General features: G+C 39.2%; 1 protein-coding gene across 6 annotated transcripts in view; it reads left to right on the forward strand.

Annotated features, from left to right (window-relative positions):
• The window catches only part of WRN (WRN RecQ like helicase), a 136722-nt gene extending 113657 nt beyond the window's left edge, over window positions 1–23065 (forward strand). For 3 of the 6 annotated variants that reach the window (XM_089327330.1, XM_051834114.3, XM_051834123.3), the window contains exons 31-36: window positions 537–668; window positions 5590–5752; window positions 15777–15994; window positions 18999–19130; window positions 21438–21569; window positions 22223–23065. In XM_089327330.1, coding sequence (XP_089183456.1) covers window positions 537–668; window positions 5590–5752; window positions 15777–15994; window positions 18999–19130; window positions 21438–21569; window positions 22223–22333 — 888 coding nt within the window. In that variant the 3' untranslated portion in view covers window positions 22334–23065. The remainder of the gene's footprint in view (window positions 1–536; window positions 669–5589; window positions 5753–15776; window positions 15995–18998; window positions 19131–21437; window positions 21570–22222) is intronic. The other 3 variants (XM_089327331.1, XM_017339061.4, XM_017339066.4) reach the window with 1 other exon arrangement.
• The last annotated feature ends 2291 nt before the right edge of the window (window positions 23066–25356 follow it).

Here is a 25356-nt window from a genome sequence, read left to right on the forward strand (position 1 = left end):
ATTAGAACTGTTTTATTAAAATTATGCTCCCTAGTTTTATTTAAGCATTTCCCATTTATATGTAAAAATTGTCACTTTTTTTTAAGATTTATTTCTTTGAAAGTCATGGTTACAGAGACAGGGAGAGCTTTCATCTGCTGGTTCACTCCCCAGATGGCCACAATGGCCCCAGCCAAGAGCTTCATCCAGATCTTCTATATGGGTGGCAGGGGCTCAATCCCTGGGGCCATCTTCTGCTACTTTTCCCAGGCCATTAGCAGGGAGCTGGATTGGAAGTGGAGCAGCTGGAACTGAACCAGCACTCATATGTGATGCTGACATCACAGACAGTGGCATTCATTACCCACTATGCCACAATGCTGGGTCCTCCAACTTCTTTTTGAGCTCCTCAAGAAAAGGATTTTTTTTGACCACGACTTAGAGGTTTTATTTGTGTGATTTTTTTCCCCCTAGTAGCTATGGGTCATATTTATTTTCTGTCTCTCATTGTATTGATATTAGTCCTGAACATTTGCGTTGCTTTTAAAATTCTGTAGACGGACCTTTTTCCAACTGCAAAACCTCAAGAAGAACAGAAGGAAAGTGTGGTGGCAAGAAATAAAAAATGCTCACTTTCACAGTCTGCGGCCATCACTTACTCCTTATTCCAGGAGAAGAAGATGTCTGTGGTAGGTGTTACTTTCAACTTAGAGGAAGATTTTAATTGATATGAATGTGTGGTTTATTACTTAATATTAAAACTGTGACCTGGGGTCAATTTCTTCTAACTTTACATAAGTCCTGTTTTCTCTTAAATTTTTCTTTTCTTTTAAATTTAACTTTATTTTATTTAAGGTAAGCAAATTTCATGTATTTTGTATACACATATTTAGGAACATGGTGATACTTCCAACCCTACCCTTCCTCCTGCCCATGCTCCTAGCTTTCTTCTATTATTCCAAACTCTCTTAATTTTTACAGTGATCTACTTTCAACTCAAAAGATTAACTCTGGACTAAGTAAAGAGTTCAACAAATAGAAGAAAAAAAACTGTTTCTCAACAGTAGGGACGAGAGCTATGAGCAATCATCACATCTCAAAATGTCAATTTCGTTTCTATACATCACATTTTTGGTACTCTATTAGTTACCACAGATCAGGGAAAGCATGGTAGTTGTCATTTTGAAACTGGCTTATTTCACTAAGTATAATGGTTTCTAGTTACATATATTTTGTTGCAAAATATAGGATTTCATTAATTTTTATGGCTGATTAGTATTTCATATATATATATATACATCTATATATAATAATTTCTTTATCCAGTCATCAGTTGATGGACATCTGGGTTTTTTCCATATCTTAGCTATTGTGAATTAAGCTGCAATAAACATGGAATAACTCTTTCATTTCTCTTGGGAAAATTCCCAGGAGTGGGATTGCTGGGTCCCATAGTAGATCTATTTTCAGATTTCTGAGTTTTCTCCATACTGTCTTCCATAGTGGCTATACCAGTTTACATTCCCACCAACAGTGGATTAGAGTGTTGATTTCTGTGTGAAAGCCATTCTAACCTGGGTGAGGTGAAACCTCACTGAGGCTTTGATTTGCATTTCCCTGATGGCTAGAGATCCTAAGCATTTTTCATGTGTCTCTTGGTCATTTGAATTTCCTCTTTTGGAAAATGCCTATTCAAGTCCTTTACCCATTTCTTAATTGGATTTTTTGTTTTGTTGTTGAGTTTCTTGAGCTCTTTTTAGATTCTGGATATTAATCTTTTATCCATTTCATAGTTTGCTAATATTTTCTCCCATTCTGTTGGTTATCTTTTCTGAGTTTTTCCTTTGCAGTTCAGAAACTTCTCATTTTTGATGTAATACCATTTGTCTGTTTTGGCTTTGGTTGCCTGTGCTTCTGTGGTCTTTTCCAAGAAATCTGCCTATGCCAGTGTCTTGCAGAGGTTCCGCAGTGTTCTTTTCTAGTAATTTGATGGTATCAGGTCAGATCAGATTTAGATCCTTGATCCATTTTGAGTTGATTTTTGTATGAGGCATAAAGTAGAGATCCTGTCTAATACTTCTGCATGCAGAGATCCAATTTTCCCAGCATCATTTGTTGAACAGACCATCCTTTCTCCAGGGATTGATTTTACCTCCATTGGCAAAGATTAGTTGGTTGTCGATGCATGGATTGATTTCTGGAGTTTCTGTTCTGTTCTGGTCTACATGTCTATTTTTTGTGCCAGTTGCAGGCTTTTGATTCTAACTGCCCTGTAGTATGTCTTGAAATCTGATATTGTGATGCATCTAGCTTTGTTTTTGTTATCTAAGATTGCTTTAGCTATTCAGGGTATCTTGTGTTTCCATGTGAATTTTAGCATCATTTTTCCTAGATCTGAGAAGAATGTCACTGGTATTTTGATTGGGATTGTGTTGAAACTGTAAGTTGCTTTCAGCAGTATGGATATTTTGATGATATTAATTTTTCTAATCCACAAACATGGAAGATTCTTCCATTTCTTGGTGTCGTCTTCTATTTCTCTATTAAATGTTTTGTAATTTTTACCATAGAGATCTTTCACCTCCTTAGTTAAATGTATTCCAAGGTATTTAATATTTTTGTTGCTATTGTGAATAGTATTGATCTTATAAATTCTTTCTCAGCCATGGCATTGTCTGTGTATACAAAGGTTATTGATTTTTGTGCGTTAATTTTATATCCTGCCACTTTACAAAACTCTTTTATGATTGTCTTCAATTTCAAAGCATAATAAAATATCATTTTCTTTTTCTCTTGGGTCTACCTTTGTCACTTAAGTAACAACGTATAATTTGTGTTCTGTTAAGCACTTTTATAGCTCAGGGACCTTGCAGCAGCAATATTTTAAAAGCCTTTTTAAAAAAGAGTTAAAGACGCCGGCGCCGCGGCTCACTAGGCTAATCCTCCGCCTAGCGGCGCCGGCACACCGGGTTCTAGTCCCGGTCGGGGCGCCGGATTCTGTCCCGGTTGCCCCTCTTCCAGGCCAGCTCTCTGCTGTGGCCAGGGACTGCAGTGGAGGATGGCCCAGGTGCTTGGGCCCTGCACCCCATGGGAGACCAGGAAAAGCACCTGGCTCCTGGCTCCTGCCATCGGATCAGCGCGGTGCGCCGGCCGCAGCGCGCCGGCCGCCGCGGCCATTGGAGGGTGAACCAACGGCAAAGGAAGACCTTTCTCTCTGTCTCTCTCTCACTGTCCACTCTGCCTGTCGGAAAAAAAAAAAAAAAAAAAGAGTTAAAGACCCATTAGTATATGTACTGTTGAGAAACAGTATGTAAGACATGTTAAGTTTTATAAAAAAAGGAAGCTACAAAGCAGGATGAAAAGCCAGTATCTAAATGTGTGTTTATATGTGTGTGTGTATGCCTGCCTAGATAGTCACACATCCTTGTATATGTATCAGAAGTATATATGGTATCTCTGGAAGGATATACAAAAGAGCGGAAATAGGCCGGCACTGCAGCTCACTAGGCTAATCCTCCGCCTTGCGGCGCCGGCACACCGGGTTCTAGTCCCGGTCGGGGCGCCGGATTCTGTCCCGGTTGCTCCTCTTCCAGGCCAGCTCTCTGCTGTGGCCAGGGAGTGCAGTGGAAGATGGCCCAAGTCCTTGGGCCCTGCACCCCATGGGAGACCAGGATAAGCGCCTGGCTCCTGCCATCGGATCAGCGCGTTGCGCCGGTCGCAGCGCGCCAGCCGCAGCGGCCATTGGAGGGTGAACCAGCGGCAAAGGAAGACCTTTCTCTCTGTCTCTCTCTCTCTCACTGTCCACTCTGCCTGTCAAAAAATAAAATAAAAAAAGAGCGGAAATAAGTTTTAAAAGACATGTTTCACTCTGTCCTCTGGTACCTCTGGTATTGTGTGTGTGTGTGTGTGTGAGTGTGTGTTTCCGTGTGCTTGATGCTCTTTGCAGAATACCTAATTACTGTAAAAAATAGCCATACTTAATTTTTCTTCATTGTTCTAACAAATTCTTAAGGCTGTGGGGTTTTTTGGTATACAAAATAGAGAGTGAGATCTCTTAATGGAATTGAGACAGAATGAAGCTTCCAGCTAAGCTTAATTCATTTGAGTTCCTGTCCTCTAGGACATTAAATTGACTTGGAATGAATTATAAGATCCAAAGCCTGTCTTCCCTGTTATCCATGCCTCCATCCACTAGGCTGCATTGCACATTTTTTTTAATCCAGGTTAAGGTCTACCATAAATAAGGCTAAACTGTCCATAGTTTCTCTTACTCACTAGTAAATGTTGCTTAATTAAAATCACAGTTACACCAAAAAAACCAAATAATTTTATTATACTGTGTTTTAATGAAGACATATGGTGATTAGGAATTTTAAGTGTAATCTCATATATGCAGTAACTTATATGTTACATATGCCTGGATATACATAATCTGTGGGAAATGTGTATTATGAAAACACTATGTAAAAATTTAAAAAAAAATTTATATCAAAATAAATACATCTTTTAATTCCATTTTGTAATAACTTTTTGAAGTGCTCATGCATAGATGGTAGAACTGAAGCTCATAACACATTGTGTGCATTCTGTTACTCAGCCATGACATGAGGTTTCGTGTATTATCTTATGTAGTCAAGGATAAAAGTGTGAAAATGGTATATGGTCATTGATGTCTTTAGGTATTGTTTGGTTGTATTTTACTTTGTGATATGGTGGTTAATTATCTGTATCTCCCAGGAGTCTGAGAATGGTTTGCCAGTTAACCACAAAATTAAACATGCCTAAGGACTAATTAATCAGGAGCAATAATACAATTAGTTTCAGGTAATCTGATGCCTGGTATCAAATAACCATGATATTATGCACACATGGTGCACACTTTCTAGTAGAAAAGGACAGACATTTAATGAAAGTAATTTAAAACCTACCTGTGGAGGTTGAAAATAATGCTTTAAATGCTGTATTCTGTGAAAATAACAGGCTTTACACAAATGCAGTCTAAATTCAGATCTCCAAAAAGTATTAGAAGAATATCAGAGTGTTTTGCCCAACATATATCATAAATGTATTTGTTTAAAAGGTGTATAAATATAAACAATTGCCCTAAGTTTAACCCAGTTAAGTTCTATATTAGGAAAATGGTAACAGCCCTTGTTAAATTATGGTATTTTATGTCTAGAGCAAATTTAAAACCTGTTCAAGTCTTCTCTAGAACTTGGTATAGAATGCATCAGGAGCCTATGTTATCACTAAGCCTTGTCAGATTTATCTTCTTGGACGTTTGTGTAACCAGAACTCCATGTGCTGTTTGAGATCTATGGAGTATTGGATTGCAGTTTATTTTCAAAGGGTTGTGACAGCTTCGAGAATTAACATAGAATGACTTGTCTCTCTGCCCCTGATAGTAATTAGAGAAGGGTGATTTGGGTGAAGATTGATAGTATGCATAGTTTTAATGAAATATTAAAATGCACATTTTAAATGAAGGGTTAGTCCATAGTTGATTTCTCAGTGACCGTTTACTACCTGAAGGTGTTGGACGTCTACTTTCCATGAAGTACAATGGAAACTGTAAAACACTCACTAGCTGTTTTGCTGTTCCTTCTCTAGGAGAGCATAGCTGAGAACAGGATTCTGCCTCTCACAGCGGTTGGCATGCACTTATCCCAAGCCGTGAGAGCTGGCTGCCCCCTGGACATGGAGCGGGCAGGCCTGACTCTGGAGGTTCGGAAGATCATTGCTGATGTTATCCGAAATCCCCCTGTCAACTCAGGTGAGAAGCATGTGCCGCTCTGCAGCCTGAAGGACTGGAGTCACTGAACCCAGAAGTGAACTCGCCATCCACTCCTATTTCTCACCTTAACAGCCTTGGCTCTCTACTCTGTGAACACCTGACTTTGGTGTTGCTTGTTGTTTAGAAAAACAGTCCCTCTCTCCATGATCACTCAGAGGAAAGTACACTGAGCAATTACCTGTCTTTGGTAGCCATAGACTACAGCTTCCCCTCCTGTCCTCAAACAGTGTTCTTTCAGCCTTGCTAACTTCCACATCATCACTTGAAAAAAAATCACACTTTTCTCCACTTCCATTCACAGCTTACTGACTCCTGGTTTTACTCTGACCCTTCCTGATCCCTTGTCATTGGTTTCACTTGAGTCGCCTTTGTAGTCAGCACAGTCCGTGGCACCCATCACTGTGACGTGGAAGGGACAGACCAAGTTCTGTGAGGCCCCTTTACATGGATTTCCTCCTGTCACTCTGCTGCAGAAGCCCCACAGTGCTCCTGGAGATCCAGCTCCATGCTTGCTCTGCTGAATTCTTTTTTTTTTTTTTTTCTTTCTCTGATTGATTGATTTATTTGAAAGGCAGAGTGACAGAGTTCTTCCATCTGCTAGAAGATGGCCAATGGCCACAACAGCCAGGGCTGGTCTAGTCTGAAGCAGGAGCCTGGAACTCCATCCAGGTCTCCCACATGGGTACAGGGGCCCATGTGTTTGGGCCTTCGTCCTGCTGCCTTCCCAGACGCAATAGGAAGGAGTTGAATCAGAAGTGGAGCAGGGGCCTGCTCTGTGGTGTAGTGGGTAAAGCTGCCACCTGCAGTGCCAGCATCCCATATGGGTGCCAGTTCAAGTCCTGGCTGCTCCATTTCTGATCCAGCTCTATGCTATGGCCTGGAAAAGCAGTAGAAAATGTCCCAAGTCTTTGGGCTCCTGCATCTGTGTGGGAGACCCAAAAGAAGCTGCTGGCTCCTGGATTCGGATCATCCCAGCTCCAGCCGTTGCAGCCATTTGGAGAGTGAACCAGCGGATGGAAGACTCTCTCTCTCTGTCTCTGCCTCTCTGTAACTCTGCCTTTCAATAAATAAATTGTTTTTATTTTTTATTTTTTGATAGGCAGAGTGGACAGTGTGAGAGAGAGACAGAGAGAAAGGTCTTCCTTTGCTGTTGGTTCACCCTCCAATGGCCGCCGTGGCCGGCGCGCTGTGGCCGGTGCACCGCACTGATCCAATGGCAGGAGTCAGGTGCTTCTCCTGGTCTCCCATGGGGTGCAGGGCCCAAGTACTTGGGCCATCCTCCACTGCAGTCCCTGGCCACAGCAGAGAGCTGGCCTGGAAGAGGGGCAACCGGGACAGAATCCGGCGGCCCGACCGGGACTAGAACCTGGTGTGCCGGCACCGCAAGGTGAAGGATTAGCCTAGTGAGCCGCCGTGCCGGCCTTCAATAAATAAATCTTAAAAAAAAAAAAAAAAAAGAAGAAGAAGAAGAAGTGGGGCAGCCAGGAACTGAACCAGTGCTCTGCTATGGGATGCCAGTGTCGCAGGTGACTGCTATGCCACAATGCCAGGCTTACCTGCAGAAATTTTTAAGTTATTATTAATTTTTTTAGAATTAGGATCCTTAATTTAAACACAGAGAGGCAGACACATATCTCCCATTTGCTGGTTCACTCTCCAAATGTCTGCAATAGCCAGAGCTGGGCCACACTGAAGCCAGTAGCCAGAAACCCAGTGTGGGTCTCCTGTGTGTGGAGGAATCCAAGTACTTGGGCATCACCTGCTGCTTTCCAGGGAGAGCATTAGTAGGAGGCTGGAATTGGGAGTTGACCCTAGACTTTGAACCTGGCACTCTGATATGGGGTGCAGTTGTCTCAAGCAGCATCTTAACTTCTTTGTCAGTTGCCGGCTCTGTAAATAGAGGTCTGTTAGAGGAGTCCCCCCAAAAATGTGCAGTTACAAACTTGATGTGTTGTAACTCAACAGAGCTGATCTTTTTTTAAGAAAGTCAGAACAGAGCAGTGGCCATACAAAAAGCCTCATCTCCAAAGCTACAGGGCTATCAATTACTTTTTCTTACCTCAAATTCTTTCCCATCTAGGAAAAACTGTAAGGCCCTCCCCAAGAATTTGGAAATAAGGTCACTCTGAAAGCACAATTCATACTGCACCTAATTGATCAGAGCAAAAATACTCAACGTTCTAGGCTGGAGCCAGACTTAAGCGAAGGTCTATGGAGCAGACACCCCTCCTGCACTGGGCGTTGATCCACAGTGGACGTGCAGGTGGCGCTAATCCAAGTTCCAGGGTGGGGAGAGGGAGACAGACTTCAGATACATTCGGGGCCTGTTGATGGTTACGCTAAGAACGCACTTGAGGCAGGCTCCTAACAGCTAATTCTGTTTCTGTATTACTTTGTGGCTTTCTGGTTATAAACTGATTTCACAAGTAGATCTGTCTACAGGGAGAGCGTGCACTAGTCATGCCAATCTGAATATGTGATTCTTGTCAACGCATACTTGTAAACTGATAAATTGGCATTCTGTATATGTGTCTATGCTAAGATGACATTAGGTTTCTAAATTTGAAAGGTGTTGGCCAAAACCTGGACTGCACAGTTGGATATCCAGAACTCAGCTGTGAGGCCTCGTATGAGAAAGTAGCTGAGTCTTCTGGGCCAATCTTTCCCATTCCAGCAGCTAGATTTTGCTAGAATTTAAGACAGGAAGGAAGCTAGCAATTATTTTGTAAGGTTAGAGTTGTAGCTGTGTAAATGTGTTTCTCCAATGAGACAGCATTTTAGGGAAAGCCAAAAGCTTTCTTGATTTTAATACTCGGGAACTGTTTTTTTCTTTTAAATATGTTGGCTTTCAGTTCTCAGAGAAGTGCGTGTCTTCCTGAGACGCTGAGCCGTAGACAATACTCTCTGAGTCTGTGCGGTTTTCCCCTTTCGCTTCTGCTGGTCGTGACTGCCGCCCACCTTCCTTTAGTCCTGATGGTGTCCTGGTCGGTAAGGAGCAAAGGCTGGTTCGAGTCTTGGCTGCTCCACTTCTGATCCAGCTCCCTGCAAATGTGCCTGGGAAAGCAGTAGAAGATGGCTCAAGTGTTCCATGTCTCCCACTGCACCCATGTGGGAGACCTGGAAGAAGCTCCTGGCTTCTTGCTTTGGCCTAGCCCAGCCCTGGCTGTTGAGATCATTTGGGGGAGTGAACCAGCGAATGGAAGATCTCTCTGTGTCTGCCTCTCTCTGTAACTCTGTCTTTCAAACAAATAAAATCTTTTTAAAATATTGAAGTGCTATTAATTTTTTTCTAAAAAATATAATGTTAAATTTATGGAAATTTAGATTTGGAGCATAAATTGGAAATCAGATTTTCCCATTCCTTCTCCTACCTTGTTTCAGAGGTAGGAATGAGACCTAGAGAATTGCAAAATTGTTTTAGCACTGTGTTTGAGGTCAATAACTGAGCAAGTTTTTCACTTTTTTTATACTGAGCAAGTTTTTCTTTTTGTTAGTGTTGTACTGCAAACTAAATTAGAAGGAATAAATCTGCAATTTCTAATCTTGATATGGGTTTTTTAATAAACCTCTAACTTGAGAGTAAAATAAATTGGTTTAGTTTAATAATTTTACATATATAATATCTTTATCATATCTACATTCTGAGTTTAACTATTTAAATTTCTGATGTTAGATAAGTTAAAATCAGTCCAAATATGTAAACATGGAAAATTATTTATGATTGAACAACCTAATTCAACAAATATCAGGAAATGAGATAAATATTTGGTGATGATTATTACTAAAATATTAGTAACATCACCACCAAACACAATATAGTTTTAAATAATTTTTTGTTCAGAGATAAATGTTAAAATTATAAAAAATAATAGGGAAAAAATTTAGTTATTAAGCACTATTTCGTCTGTCTGTGCACTCTATGTAGTTTACACATTTAATATGAAAATATATTTTTGTAACCCAATTCTGAAGCCAAAATCTAGAAAATTTAAAAGGTTGTGATAACCGTAAGTTCTTTTCTGTCTTTTGGTAGTGCATTTGTAGTCTGTGAGATATCACTGATTGATGTTAGGTTTTGCTTTTGTTTTCTTGTTTTTCACTGATAAAATATATCCTGTTACTGGAGGGAACATTGTTGAGTTACAAATGATAGCAAGAAATGAAGGCGTGCACACTACATTAATGATTCAGATGTGTTATTTTCATTTGTTTGTGGCTTTATCACATGATTCAGCATTTTAATGAACAAATTTGAAATCTAATTTTGCATAATCTTGAATTGAGAAATTTTCTGTATTATAATATAGTCTCTGCTTAAAGGAGGATTTGTGAATTGAGAAACTGTATCTTTCCTGCATTTTCATATTATCTCATTTGCTAAATAGGTTTTGTGTTTGTAACTCTTGATGTTGAAAGGAGCCTGTGTGTTTTTAATTCCTTTAGTTTTTCTGTGTTTATAGAATTCTTTTATGGGGTTGAGATTTCAACTATGCTCAGTAACAAACTAAACAAGACCCTTAATGAGGTACCTAGATAGTATTTTGAATAATTCCATCCTCCCATTCTTTATGTGCATATAACTGGAAAATTAAGGGCTTCCAAGGGACCTGCCCCCAAACGAGTGGTAATATGATCTCTTAACATCCTGTTAGGAGTGCAGCCAATGTTGTCTTTCAATTCCCCAGCAGGTATTTTCAGCACTTTTTTACATGGAAAGTTGGAGCAAAACAAGGTGCATCTTTAAAGCTAGATACCTCTTACTGCCAGATACACAGGTGTCAAGCAGGATATTTTTAAGATTAGAATTAATATGTGTACTTATGGAGATGAATAAGAAAATATATGACTTTTCTAATTATATCTAGAAATTACATTAACTTTATATATTTACTGAATTATCAGCAATGGTTTAACACCATAGGCAAATGTTTATACTTTATAATTTTATGAAAAAAAATTCTGATTTTAGAAATAATTGACTTGGAGGCTGGCATTGTGAAGTGGGTTACGCTGCCCCTTGGCATGCCTGGATCCCATACCTCAAGACTGCCTGGGATCAAATCCTGCCTGTGCATCCAATATAGCTTCCTGCTCATGCGCACCCTGGGAGACAGTGAATGATGACTCAAGTACCTGGGTCTCTGCCACCAAATTTGGGAGACTTGAATGGAGCTCCTGGCTCCTGGCTTTGGCCTGGCCCAGCCCTGACTGTTGCAGGCGTTTGCGGAGTAAATCAGTGGATAGACGATTTCTCTATGTTGTTCTGCCTTTCATATACACTAAATTTTTTTAAAAAGAGAAATAATTGATTCAAATTGGAATAAAAGAAGTTTTCCTTTAAAAATAATTTGTTTAGCCCATGATGCTCTGACAGTTCAAGCTTGTGTATGGATCCCCCCCCCAAAAAAAAAAAAAAACTGATTAGTAAATACTGCGTTTGTAGTATGAAGAAATTAAGGATGTATAGCTTACTTATCTAAGTTTTGAATACTGGCGCCAATTTGGTGACACAGCAAGTTAAGCTGCCGCTTGCAACAGTGGCATCCTATATTGGAGTGCCAGTACAAGTCTCTGATCCAGCTACCTGCTAATGTACCTTGGAAAGCATCGAATGATGGCCCACATGCTTGGTTCCCTGCCTCCCACTTCGGAGACCCAGATGGAGTTCCAAACTTCTGACTTTGGTATGACCCAGCCCAGTCCTTGTTGTTGTGGGCTTTGAGAGGTGAACCAGCAGATAGAAAAATCTCTCTCTCTCTCTCCTCTCTCCCTCTCTCTCTCTCTCCTCTCTCCCTCCCTCTCTCTCTCTCTCCCTCCCTCTCCTCTTTTTCCTCTCCCTCTCTCTCCTTCTCTATCACTCTGCTTAAAAAAAAAATAAACAAAGGCCAGCTTCATAGTGTAGTGGGCAAAGATGCCACCTGCAATGCCGGCATCCCATGTGGGTGTCTGTCAAGTCCCAGCTGTTCCACTTTCAATACAGCTCCCTGCTAATGGTGTGGGAAAGTGGTGGAAGATGGTCCAAGTGCTTGGGCCCCTGCCACCCATATGGGAGACTTGGATGAATCTCCTGGCTTCTGACTTCAGCCTAGCCAAGCAGTAGTCATGTTGGCCATCTGGGTGTGAACCAGAGAATGGAAGAGTCTCTCTGTCTCTGTCTTTTCCTCTCTCTGTAACTCTGACTTACAATATAAATAAATAAATCTTTTTAAAAATGAACAAATGTGATTTTAACAATTTTATTAACCCAACATATTTTATCATTTCAGGATAAATCAATGTAAACATTTAAAATTTTTTTTGAGAAAGAGAGTGAGATTGAGAGAGCTCTCATCTGCTGGTTTACTCCCCAAATACCTGCAACAGCTGGGGGTGGGGGTGGGGGACTAGGCTGGCACTGAATCCAGATCTCTCATGTGGCTAACAGTGCCTCAACTAGTTGAGCTGTCTCCTGCTGCCTTCCAAGATCCGCATCAACAGGAAACCTGAATTGGAAGCCAGAGCCAGGACTGGAACCCATACAATGTGGGACACAGACATGTTAGTTAGCACCCCAACTTCTTGGCTGATGGCCCACTCCTGTAACAGTTATTAATGATATACTTTGTGTACTCTTTCTGTAACAAACCTTTGAAATCAGGTATATATGTTAAATTTACAGTGTATCTTCTCAAACTAAATTTAATGATAAATACTTGATATGTATTTAGCTTTCATAAAATTTATAGGGAAACAAAGTAGATTAACATAGCCAAGTTGTTTTAAACATACTTAAAATTTTTCCGGTTACTGAATCAAATTTTAGTTTCTAAAACTAAATTAATCGAAGGACAACTTACTATTTTATTCCTCTTAGTATTTTTTGTTCTACTTAGTACCATTGGTTGAACTCTTTAATTAACACATACTTATTCTTAGGCATTTAAATTTAACTGAAAAGGATCCCAGTTAAATATAAGAGTGGGAATAAGAGAGGGAGGAGATGTACAGTTCGTCACATGCACACTCGGACTTACCCCTAATGGTAGAGCTAGAAACGTGCTATGGGATCAATCAATCCCATCAAAGTGGCATGTACCAATGCCATCTTACTAGTCAACGTGATCAGTTTAAGTTCATAATTGATCATTATGATAGGATTGAGTGTCAAAGGGATCATATAAACAAGACTAGTGTCTGCTAATACTAACTGATAGAATTGAAAAGGAGAGAACAATCCAACATGGGAAGTGGGATACACAGCAGACTCATAGAATGGCACCTACTCCCCATGTAAGATCTCTGTCCTTAAAGTGTTGTACTATGCGAATTAATGGTAAAACTGCTACTCAAACAGTACTTTATACTTTGTGTGTCTTTGTGGGTGTAGTCTGTTAAAATCTTTATTTAGTATATACTAAGTTGATCTTCTGTATATAAAGATAATTGAGGCCGGCGCTGCGGTTCACTTGGCTAATCCTCCACCTGCGGCACCGGCACCCTGGGTTCTAGTCCTGGTTGGGGTGCCGGATTCTGTCCCGGTTGCTCCTCTTCCAGGCCAGCTCTCTGCTTTGGCCCAGGAAGGCAGTGGAGGATGGCCCAAGTGCTTGGGCCCTGCACCCGCATGGGAGACCAGGAAGAAGCACCTGGCTCCTGGCTTCAGATCGGCACAGCGCCGGTCATAGCAGCCATTTGGGGGGGTGAACCAACGGAAGGAAGACCTTTCTCTCTGTTTCTCTCTCTGTCTAACTCTGCCTGTCAAAAAAAAAAAAAAAAAAGATAATTGAAAATGAATCTTGATGAAGAATGGGATGGCAGAGCGAGTGGGAGATGGGATGTTTGCAGGTGGGAGGGAGGTTATGGGGGGAAAAGCCGCTATAATCCAAAAGTTGTACTTTTAAAATTTATATTTATTAAATAAAAGTTGAAAAAACTAAATTTTGAATTAACTAGAATTATTGAAACTTAAAAATTCATTTCTTCAGTCATTACTTAGAATAAGAATCCCATTTTCAGGAATCTAAAAGTATGGAAAGGCATGTGTGATGTGACGATCAACAGAACGTTATTTTCCCAAAGAAAATTTGAAGATAAATGAAAGGGAACTCGAAGTAAATTCTGATTCACATACACAGTCGAAAACTCTGCCAGGAAGAAATGATGAAGTAGTAAAATTGGTGGAATTTCATTGGTGTTAGGAAGGTATAATGACCAAGGGACAAATAAAATTTTACTTTAGTTGCTAGATAGAATAGTTGTGTTGCTGAATTTATTACATAGAAAGGAATCTTGTCCTTTCTGAGATAAAATTTTGCTTAGCACCCATCTTAGATTTTAAAACTTCAATTTAATACTTCAGTTAACAGGGCCAGCACAGCAGGTTAAGCCAACACAGTTGGTTAAGTCACCACCAGTGATGCCAGCTTCCATGTAGGCTCTGGTTTGAGTCCTGGCTGCTCCGCTTCTGATCCAGCTCCCTGCTAATGAGCTTAGGAAAGCAGCAGAGGACGGCCCAAGTACGCGGCCTCTGCTACCCAATGGGAGACTCAGGTGTAGTTGCAGACTCCTGGCTTCTCCCTGCCCAGTCCTGGCCACTGCAGCCATTTGAGGAGTGAACCAACAGATGGAAGATTTTGATCTCCCTCTCTGTAACTTTGCCTTTCAAATAAATAAATAAATATTTTAAAAATTAAAAAAAAAACTTTAATTAAAATAGATAACCAATTGTCCTAGTTTCTGTCAGTTGTGAAACCTCTTCCTGACCTTTTTTAATCATCGTAGGCTGCAGTGTTTTGAGTAAATCCTAGAGTAGCAAGCTCAGATCTTTAAAGCTAAGAATACAAACCTGAAAACTATAATAATTTAAGACCAGCCTTCCTGGGTAGCATTTCTGACTGCCAGTTTGAAGTGGGTCAGAATGTTTCATGCATTTTGTGGATTACATGAAGGTAAGTAGCTTCTAAGCTGCCTAGTTTAACCATATTCAGAGTATTGCAGTTAAATGGGGCGTGGGCAGGAAGTGCTTGAAACATAAATAGTTGTCTGTTTGGCGGGGGGGATGCTGTAATTTGTAGAAGGTATGAAGAGATTGACACAGAATGAATTCGTTCTGTTGAGTTGCAAAAGATGAACAGTCCCTTGATCCTAGAAATCCGGCATCTTTTTCCCAGAAAGCTCATCTGGCTGATATGCATTGTATTAGTAGATGTCTTTTATTATGCTACAATATCCATTGAAAGCTTCCTTTCATTAGAATCTCATTTACAAGCGTGATTAGCTTCTATTTCAAGAATAAATTATCTGTAAGAAACATTAATTTATAATTGATATTTGAAATTAGAAGTGGTTTCCTTAGAAACAGTTCTGTGCATGGTTGTTTGGATTCCTGGGACAGCCCATAAAAAAGCTGGAAACATGATTTCCTCAGGGTCAGCGGTACTGACCTGACTGGGTTGAGGTGATGTGGAAGTGCTGAGGAAATCTGCATTTTGTAGGGCTAAAAGTGTTTGGAAGAGGAAACATTTTCTTTGGCAACCTTCTTCCTCCCATTCTAGAAAATAGCTATTTTCAGGCTGGCGCCGCGGCTCACTAGGCTAACCCTCTGCCTGCGGCGCCAGCACACTGGGTTCTAGTCCTGGTCGGGGCTCTGGATTCTGTCCTGGTAGCTCCTCTTCCAGGCCAGCTCTCTGCTGTGGCCCGGGAGGGCAGTGGAGGATGGCCCAAGTGCTTGGGCCCTGCACCCCATGGGAGACCAGGAGAAGCACCTGGCTCCTGCCTTTGGATCAGCGCGGTGTGCCAGCCACAGCACACTGGCCTCAGCGGCCATTGGAGGGTGAACCAACGGCAAAGACCTTTCTCTCTGTCTCTCTCTCTCTCACTGTCTACTCTGCCTGTAAAAAAAAAAAAAAAAAAAAAAAAAACAACACAGAGAGAGAGAGAGAATAGCTATTTTCAGGTCATAGGTTATCTAAAATGTTCTGCATAATTTATTTTAAAACGTGGGTTTTTTTTTTTTCATCTTTTACAGATATGAGTAAAGTTAAATTAATTAGAACGCTAGTTCCTGAAAACATTGACACATACCTTATCCACATGGCAATTGATATCCTGGAAAATGACCATGACAGCAGACCGTCAGGCCACAGAACTGTATGTGATTCCAGCAAGAAGAGATGCTTCCCCAGTGCTGAAGAGAGCTGTTCAGATTCTAAGAGAAGCAAGGAAGAGACAGGCACTAATACCAAGGTATTAATTATATGTAGACTTTGCTTAAAGTGTCAGTCTGTTCAACCTGCAGATTCTACTACTGGAGTGATGTTTTTTGGATGTTTATAAATTCTAATTCAAGCTTGCTTTTTTTAATCTGTGTGCTAGATTTCCTTTGCTTTTTGTAACTATAATCTGAGAAAAGTGATTTTTAGAAGATAGTAAAATGAACATAGTCTGTCTATTTAGCTGATTTGGTAGAATGTCAACATAAATTTTATCTGCACCTCGTACTGACTTCATAGCCTGAAAATTACTCTTTTCTTTCAGGAATGTGGTTAATAGATTTAAGCCTGTGGCAGTTTATGTAGTTAATGAAAATGGAAACAAACTTAATTTTAAATGTCCCCTACCCCAAGCTGATTTATCTCTCATTCTGTCCTATGTTATGTGCTGTTATCATTATATTGAATATGTATGATGCAAAGGTTGTTGTTGCTTAGGGTTCTCAGCATATCCCAATGGACTTTTGGTGTAGTCAGAGAAAGACTGTTAATTCAGTATTATTGTAGATGGTATGTTTTGTTAAAATCAAATAGATCATTGCTTTTAGAATGGGTGTTTAGCCTAGCAGGCAACATGCCTCTGTCCTGTATCAGAATACCTGGGCTCTGTTCTTGGCTCAGGCTGCTGGTTCCAGCTTTCCATCATTGCAGATCATAGAGCAGTAGTGATGGCTCAAGTAATTAGGTTCCTGCCATGCATGTGGGAGACCTGGATTGTGTTCCTGGCTCCGTGCTCCGGCCTGGCCCAGTCCTCACTATTGTGAGCATTTGGGGAGTGAACCAGCTGATGGGAGCACTCTCTTTCTCTGCCTCTCAAGTTAAATCAGAACAATAATAATAAAAACACTGCTCTCTGTGTGGTGTGATATGAGTTAAGTTTTCTGACAAGGTGACTCTCTTAAATGACTGCATAAATTTGAAAAATTGACCCTCATTATCTTTCAGGTATAAGATAACATTACTCTATGTTAAAAGTTTTTGAAAACTGCTGCTTAGCTAAAATACTAGTTTAGCTCGTAGATGATAAATTCTTTGTGGTAGAAAATGGTGGTTAATATTTATATTAGAGCATTACAGACTCCATTTTAGTCCTAAGGTAATTTTTTATCAGATTTCCAACAGTTAAGCTTCTTTACCTAATAGTTTAAAAATAAGCAGGAACTGGTCTTTTTAACTTCTGGACTTTAGTTTTTATATAGTTATGTTCTAAAATAAGCTAATGAAATTTAATTAGTTGGAAATTTTTACATTTTTTATAATTGTACTAGCTGTAAGAAGGACGTTAAAGAAAATATATTTGGGGTGGAGTTAATAAAATACAGCTTCTATGCCCAGCCTTTTATTTCTGCAATCTCTACAAGATGCCTAAGACTATCATGTTCCCCAACTGCTACCAATAACTTCTTGCTTTTCTTGACTACTGAAGAGCATTTATAGTAAAATCTTATTTTTATTGCACATTAGTATATTTGCTTTTCTGTTATTGAAATAACATCAGATGCAAATAAGAGAGTGGGGAATTTTTTGGAGGTGGAATAGCAAGGGTAGGAGGAAAACATACTAAGCCTACCAGATTCTGAAAAATAGACCCAATTTAGCCCTTTACCGCCATGTCATAGAACCGAGGGAGTTGGGGCTGGGAAGCGCATTGGGAGGTGAGCGAGCCGTCCAAGCCTCTTCCCTCCATCAGCGTCCCTGTGCAGAAAGCTGCTCAGGTCACTGACGTTTGTTGGATGCCCATTTCAGAATCTTCCTACATTAACGTTCGTTTCTCTATGTACTTATTTTATAGCCTCATAGTCTATTTCATTTTATAACTCTGAGGCTTCTGATAAAAGAATAACATCATTAGAACAGATTCCTTATATTAGTTGACACATTGTTCCTTTATATCTATTACGTTTGCTATTAAGAAGCTCCATCATGCCTTTGTTTAGTGGCATTGGTAGTTCTGATTCTCGATATATTAGATACTTAATAGGTTCTTTATATGCATAGGGATTTTTGTTTTAGCTTTGGGAAGGTCATAGTTTTATTTTTTTTTAAAGTTGCTAAGAATCTTTTCTTAAATTATACCTTTTAGTATTTCGCTCCATTGCTTTGTATTTCCACGTTCCATATTGGAGTGCTGGGTTTGAGACCCAGCTCTGTTCCTGATTCCACCTCCCTGGTAACAAGCACCCTGGAAGGCGGCAGTGATGGCTGAAGTAGTTGGGTTCCTGCCATCCATGTGGGAGACCTGAGTTGAGTTCTCAGCTCCTGGCTTCAGCCTGACCCAGCCCCAGCTATTGCAGGGAATTTGGGGAGTGTTGCTGATGATCTCTCCGCCTTTCAAATAATTAATTAGTTAACAATAATAATAATAAGAGAAACGCTGTGAACTTCTTACATTCACCTACTATTGGGTTGGACAAAGGCCCTCCAGTTTTCAGATGTTGTCCTCAAGTTAATGTGACATAGTTTCCAGTGGCTGCCTGTTAGGGATTCTCCTGCTTGCCTCTGCTTTTTTCCCCTGTAGATGACTGTTACCATGTAGGGCTTAAGGGCTGTTGATTGGTTTATCCTTCTGTGCAGATTGTTTGGGTTGCTTGTAGCTACCCTAAACTTAGGTTCATTGTAGTGTAGATGATTTTGGCTTGACTGTCTGTTTCTCTATGCTTGAAAGCAGGGATTCAGAAAAGCTTGATGCTGTGTCACATTTTTCATTTTATTGACTGCATAAGAGAATGCATATAATATTTCCTCACCTGCCGTTGAGTTGGTTATACATTAAAATATATAATATTATTTATAAACCAGTTTAAGATACCCAAAAAGTGTTGAATGGATAATATTATTATAATGATCATTAAAATTCAATACTGTAGACTTAAGAATTTTCTTAAGCCCTGTTTTATAGGCATAGGTTTTTTTTTCTTTGTGTGGCCAAAAAAAATAGTACATGGTATAAATATTTTGTGCTTCATAAAATTTTTAAGGTTGATGGAATTCATCCTGGTAATTTTTCATTGAAAGATGAAAGCCACAGAAGGTCACTAAAACCAACATCTTGGAATCAGCCATCCTACAATTCAGAAATAGAAGATTTATTTGCAGATTCTCATATACCGGTAAAATTAATTTAAGAAAATGGTTTTCATGATACATGCATCAGGCTTGCTAACTAGTATATTTAGATTTGTCTCAAGTAAGATGCAATTAAGTGTGAAAATATAACTTTCTGAGTCGAAAATGGATCTTAGTGGAGAATGGGACTGGGAATGGGAAAGAGAGGGGGAGGAGGAGTGTGAGTGGGAGGATGGGTTTGGTGGGAAGAATCACTGTATTCCTAAAGTTGTACTTATGAAATGTAGAAGTTTGTATTTCTTAAATAAAAGGTTTCTTTGGGCAAAAATTAACTTTTATACTGTTTTTAAAGATTTTTATTTATTTATTTGAGAGGTAGAGCTACAGACAGAGAGAAAAATGAAGAGAGAGGTCTTCCATATGTTGGTTCACTCCCCAGATGGCTGCAACGGCCGGAGCTGTGCCGATCTGAAGCCAGGAGCCAGGAGCTTCTTCCGGGTCTCCCACGCGGGTGCAGGGGCCCAAGGACTTGGGCCATCTTCTGCTGCTTCCCCAGGCCATAGCAGAGAGCTGGATCAGAAGTGGAGCAGTGGGATGTGAACTGGCACCCATTTGGGATGCCGGTGCCACAGGAAACTTAGCCCACCACGCCACGGTACTTCCCCCTTGCACACTTTTCTATTTGATTATATGTAAAGGTCCTTCAAAAGTTCATGGGAAAATTTGCTGCACATTTTTGGAAGTCATACATAAATGTGAATTTTTTCATAAACTTTCTAAAGTCTTTCAGGTGTGTGCACACATAATCTTTAGAGAGTTAATGTTTTCTACTCTCAAATTAATGTTAATAGCTTGGTAATAGGTTTTGAAGAAATAAAAAATATATAAATATTGGGGTTGGTGCTGTGGCGTAGCAGGTAAAGCCACTGCCGTCAGTGCCAACATCCCATATGGGTGCTGGTTCAAGTGCCTGCTGCTCCACTTCTGATCCAGCTCTCTGCTATGGCCTGGAGAAGCACTAGAAGATGGCCTAAGTGCTTGGACTTCTGCACCCACGTGGGAGACCTGGAAGAAGCTCCTGGCTCCTGGATTCTGATCGGCACAGCTTGGGCTGTTGGCAGCCAACTGGGGAGTGAACCATCGGATGGAAGACCTCTCTCTCTTTTTCTGCCTCTGCCTCTCTGTAATTCTTTCAAATAAATAAATAAATCTTTTTTAAAAAAAATATATAAATAGCCCCTTAATATTTTATTATGAATGCTGGGAGATACTGAAAGGCATTGTTTCCATGACTTAGACCTCATCATTAAAGTCCAGATTCTTACTGAGAATTTAAAGACATACTCAATGTAAGTAAGCATTTTTCTCATTTTTGTCAATGAAATAAGATTATATTATAATTATAGTACAAATGCTGATGATCATATTCTATAAAAGTATTATAGAAAATAAAAGACTTCAAATGATATTAGCTGCCAGTTAGCACCAGAAATAAATCAGAATGTATTTTGATGTTTTGCGTACATTCTCATTTAACTCTAAGCAATCCAGTGATTTTGGATACTGTTATTTGTATTTTCTATGTGAAGACATTGAGGCTTAAGTGACACACATAGTCGTTCATTTAGTTAAGTGGCTCAATTAGAATCAAAACCTAGTTCTGTCTGGTTTTAAAGCCTTTGAGTATTCATGGGATGCCTGGGTCCAAGTTCTCTTGCCTCTGATGCAAGAAAGAATTCAAGGACATGATGTAGGTAAAGATTAGCAGAGGAACAAGAATCATTGTTGCCTCAGGAATGCAGGCCTGCTCAAGTGAGTTGCGCCTAGCGAGGTTTGGCTTCATCCCTTTATATGATCTGGAGGCATTAGGGGTGATGTGTGGGGTAGGATTTAACTGAATTTTCACTGGAAGTGATGTTTACAGTAGGATTTGAATACTACCCATTTCCTTGACTTTTTGGGAGTCTCAGTAGTGTCATGGCATCAGGTGCATGACGGGAGTAGGAATCTCAGCCATGGTAATTTTGTTATAGTGATGTTACAGTTACCGAGATCATGGCAGGGACACAGTTAGCAGCCCTATTGGTTTTTATTGGTTGGCACCTGTTCTGGGTGGTAGTTGCATGGAAGCTGTAATTTCTCACAGTACAGAAATGGTGGGGATTGGCAGAGTAGTAGGGAGGGGCTGGTGACCTCAGCTTCTGCTTGCTAGCCCCCTGCTCACCTATATCAGCAGTATTAGGCTATAAGACTTTTTTTTCTTGTGCTCTATAACTATTTAAATGTCTTACTCTATTTTCTTCTTTGTCCTTATTATAATTTTAACCATTTTTCCCCCATCATGCACTTAGGAGCCAGGAACTCAATTGAGGCCTCCCACATGGGTGTCAGGAACCCAATTACCTGAGCCATCACCACTGCCTCCCAGTGTCTGTGCTAGCAGGAAGCTGGAGTCAGGAGCCAGAGCTGGGCATGGACCCCAGGTACTCCACTGTGGGACTGGCATGCCTTCCTCAGTCTTCACTACTGCAGCGATGCCTGCCCCAGCTGATGTTTTTTGGTTGTGTCTGTGGTATCTTGGCTACTCTGAAGGTGTTGTTGATTGGGCCACCCTTCCCGTCTGTCTACCACTGTGGCAATGGAAGTTGTGTTCTTCACATGCCTGATTCATTCATTCATTCATTCATTCTCCCTTTCTCGTGCTCTCTCCTCTCTCTCTTTCTCTCTCTCAGGGTGTGTGTGTATGTGTATGTGTGTGTGTGTGTGTACATGCCAGAAAGATAACTTCTTTAGAACATTTAATTCACCATTTTGGTCTTCCCAAAGCAAATACACTATACGACATAGGCCCAAAATCATGTCCAATTTTTTACTTACCAAATGCCTATGATTGAATGTCTAAAAATAGATAATTGGATGACAAATAATTGCCTAAAGTAATGATTTTGTCTCTTTTATTTATTTACTTTTTGACCCAGAAATAAGTTCTATAGATATCACTATTTTGATTTGTGTTGTGGGAGAAAAAAGTTTGAAAACATATTCAGGAGCCTATATTATTATGATTATGATTATTATTGCAATGTATGACATTTTCAATAGTACAAATATTTCTTTTTCTTTTTATTTCCCATAGACTTCAACTGAAACTTCAAAGAGAGTATTACCTAAGTGGTTTGCCAAAACAGTTTCTGATACCAGCAAGAAACCAGTGGCAAAAACAAAAAAAGAAGGTCTTTTTAGTTAAGTGGGAAATGACCAGAACCAGCTTGTGTGCCTTGGTGTATTAAAAGAAGAGAACTGTGTTTTGTTTCTTAAAACAATGAGGAGTAATGTTTAGCTTCAGTGCCAAAGTTAAGCTCATCTATTTACTGAAGAACTGTCAACTTAGATCAGCATTCACATAAACATTGGGTCAGCCTTCTATATTGGGTCTTTTGAGCACTGGAGTGAGTATGGCTTAGAATATTAAATTAGATTTTCTCTAAGATTGCTTAAAAAGACTGCATTCCCATCCTGTTTTCCACTGTGTTTATTTATTGAAGTAATATATTTGAAACATAGGATGTGCTGTGATTTGAATTAGTTAACAGATTAGTTGTGTGGTTAGTAGTGATAGAAAATATTCTTACATTACCAAAATTCTGCCTTGTAACTATAAGAAAACATAGTTATTTTATAAATTGTCTTTATTGCCATTTGAAGCAAAAAGGCATTAGAAGTATTAGATGGTATTAGTTGACCAGACCAGACCAATGAAAATAAAACATTTTGCAATCCATGTAAGTGAGGAAAAAATGTAAAATGATTCCAATTGCAGTAGGCAGCTGTGAGGGTACTTCAAAAAGTTGATCTTGGAAAGTGCACATTATCTTTTAATGTTTTCTGCAACTATTTTGAAATTCCCTCTTTATGCACTTTGTATTTTATACAGTTTTTCTATTATTTTTTCAAATAAAACAATATGCTTCCTACTAAATATTATAAATTATATGTATATATTTTAACTTTCATTTCCTTAGCTACCTTGAGTGCCTTTGTTTTTTGAAGATGTCAGAATTGTCTCTCTTATGTTGTGCAAATAGCTTAAATGTCTAAAACTCTAAACTGTGTTTATACTAAACTTTAAGCACTTTTCCATATGTTTTATAAATACATTCCATTGATTGATTTTTATAAGTAAAAATAACATTTTTAATAAAAAGTACATGTTTATTGTAGGAGAACTAGAAAATCCAGATAAATGAAACAAAGACAATAACCTCCCTGTCATTCCAGGGATAAACACAGTCAACCCCTTGTGTATCCTGCCAGACCTTTTGGTATTTGCATGTTTCTTCTCATTATCATATGAACACAAGGATGAATTTTCATAGTAAAACAGCCTTCATACTGCAAAGTCCCCTGTATCATGGTTTTCCACATCCCATTACCGAGAGAGAGCTCTTGTTTAATATGTGATAAGTGGTTCTCCAGTCCTGTCTTCCACATTTGCGTGCCTCATGTGTGTATCTGTAACAGAGATCAATATTCCGTGTGACACAGTGGCACATATATAGGTGCTTTATGTGTGCCAGGAGAGGAACGCATTCATTTCCTTGAGTTGTGCATTGAATCAGCTGCTCTTCTTCATTGGCTACCATTTTTATTGAAAAGACTCACAGATCGCTGTAGATGGTCATTTAGACTTGTGTGTTTGGCAGACATTTGCTCAAAATAGAACCAAGTCAGCCTCTCGCTTCAGGGAAAACTGGTGATATTTGTTGCCACACAAAACTTGAGTTTTCTAGTAAAATTTGGAAGACTTGTGTTCCCTGGTGGGGGAACTGACAGCTTCCCTTAACATAAAGATTTTTCTTTTGAGATGGATGGTAATTAATAAATGTGACTTTCTGATTTTGTAAAAAAGGATTGTCAGTGTTTGGAAGATCTGTTACATTTAGTGACATGAATCTTCTGGATGATTAGTATGTATTGTTACGGTTATAACATGAGTTAAAAATCTGTTCCAAACAGAAGCGGTGGATTTTAATGTAGTAGAGTATGAAAAAGTTTGCTGATATGGTTTCAGATTATATATTGCAACTAATCTTTAAAAACTACCAGTTGTTCACTTTGAGTATAATTTCAAAAAAGGCAGTGCACCATTATCTGAGAAGACTATTAAAATACTCCTCTCTTTCCTAACTGTATACCTGTGTGAGCAAAGATCTTCATATACCTCAGCCGAAATAGTGCGTCAGAATAGATCACTGAGCATCTAGCCCCTTCTGCTAAAGCAGACAATAAAGAGATTTGCAAAAATGTAAACAATGACACTCTTCTAATTTTTTTCCAATTTTTATATATTTATTAGAAAACAATCCAAGCATCTACAGCCAGTTCATTCCAGTTAGAATGGCTTTCTTACAGAAATCAACAAACAACAAATGCTGGCGAGGATGTGGGGAAAAAGGTTCCCTAATCCACTGTTGGTGGGAATGTAAACTGGTAAAACCACTATGGAAGTCAGTTTGGAGACACCTCAGAAATCTGAATATAGACCTACCATATGACCCTGCCATCCCACTCCTGGGAATTTACCCAAGGGAAATGAAAGAAGCAAATAAAAAAGTTATTGGTTAAAAAAATTATGTATTTATGTTAGCATACAATGACTTTACTACTGCTGAATTTTTTGGAATTAAAAGATAAGTGTATTTTGGTGCTGAAAATTTTGAAGTCATTTATTTTCCATTAACTTTTAAAAATTTGTATTAATATAAAGAGAATATATTTCATGTATTTCATAGGTAAAATTCTAAGAAGATCACCACAATGCCCTTCAGCCTTCTCTGCCTCCTTCCCTCAATCCTTTCTTTTTTTTCTTTAATTTTTATAAAATCATAATTTCAGTCCACTCTGTAATCACAGGTTCAATGCAGCATGGAACATAATATTTAACAAGTAAAAAGTATGAAGACAACAGTTCCCCAGGAATATATAAACAAGGGCTAAAAACAACAATCACATTAAAAATGTCTGGTTCCTATACTTTATTTTTGTATTCTATATACCACTACATATCAGAGAAAACACATATTTATCTTTTTGGGACTGGTTTATTTCACTAAGCCCAAAGGTTTCCAGTTATATCAATTTTGTTGCAAAAGACAGGATTTCATTCTTTTTTTATGGCTGAACAGTATTCTATATATATATAGCACATTTTCTTGATCTAGTCATCAGTTGATGGACATCAGGGTTGATTCCGTTTCTTAGCTATTGTGA

Source organism: Oryctolagus cuniculus, chromosome 2 (genome assembly GCF_051225735.1).
Source record: "Oryctolagus cuniculus isolate XC-2025 breed Fujian yellow rabbit chromosome 2, ASM5122573v1, whole genome shotgun sequence".
In the NCBI taxonomy this organism is placed as follows: domain Eukaryota; kingdom Metazoa; phylum Chordata; class Mammalia; order Lagomorpha; family Leporidae; genus Oryctolagus; species Oryctolagus cuniculus.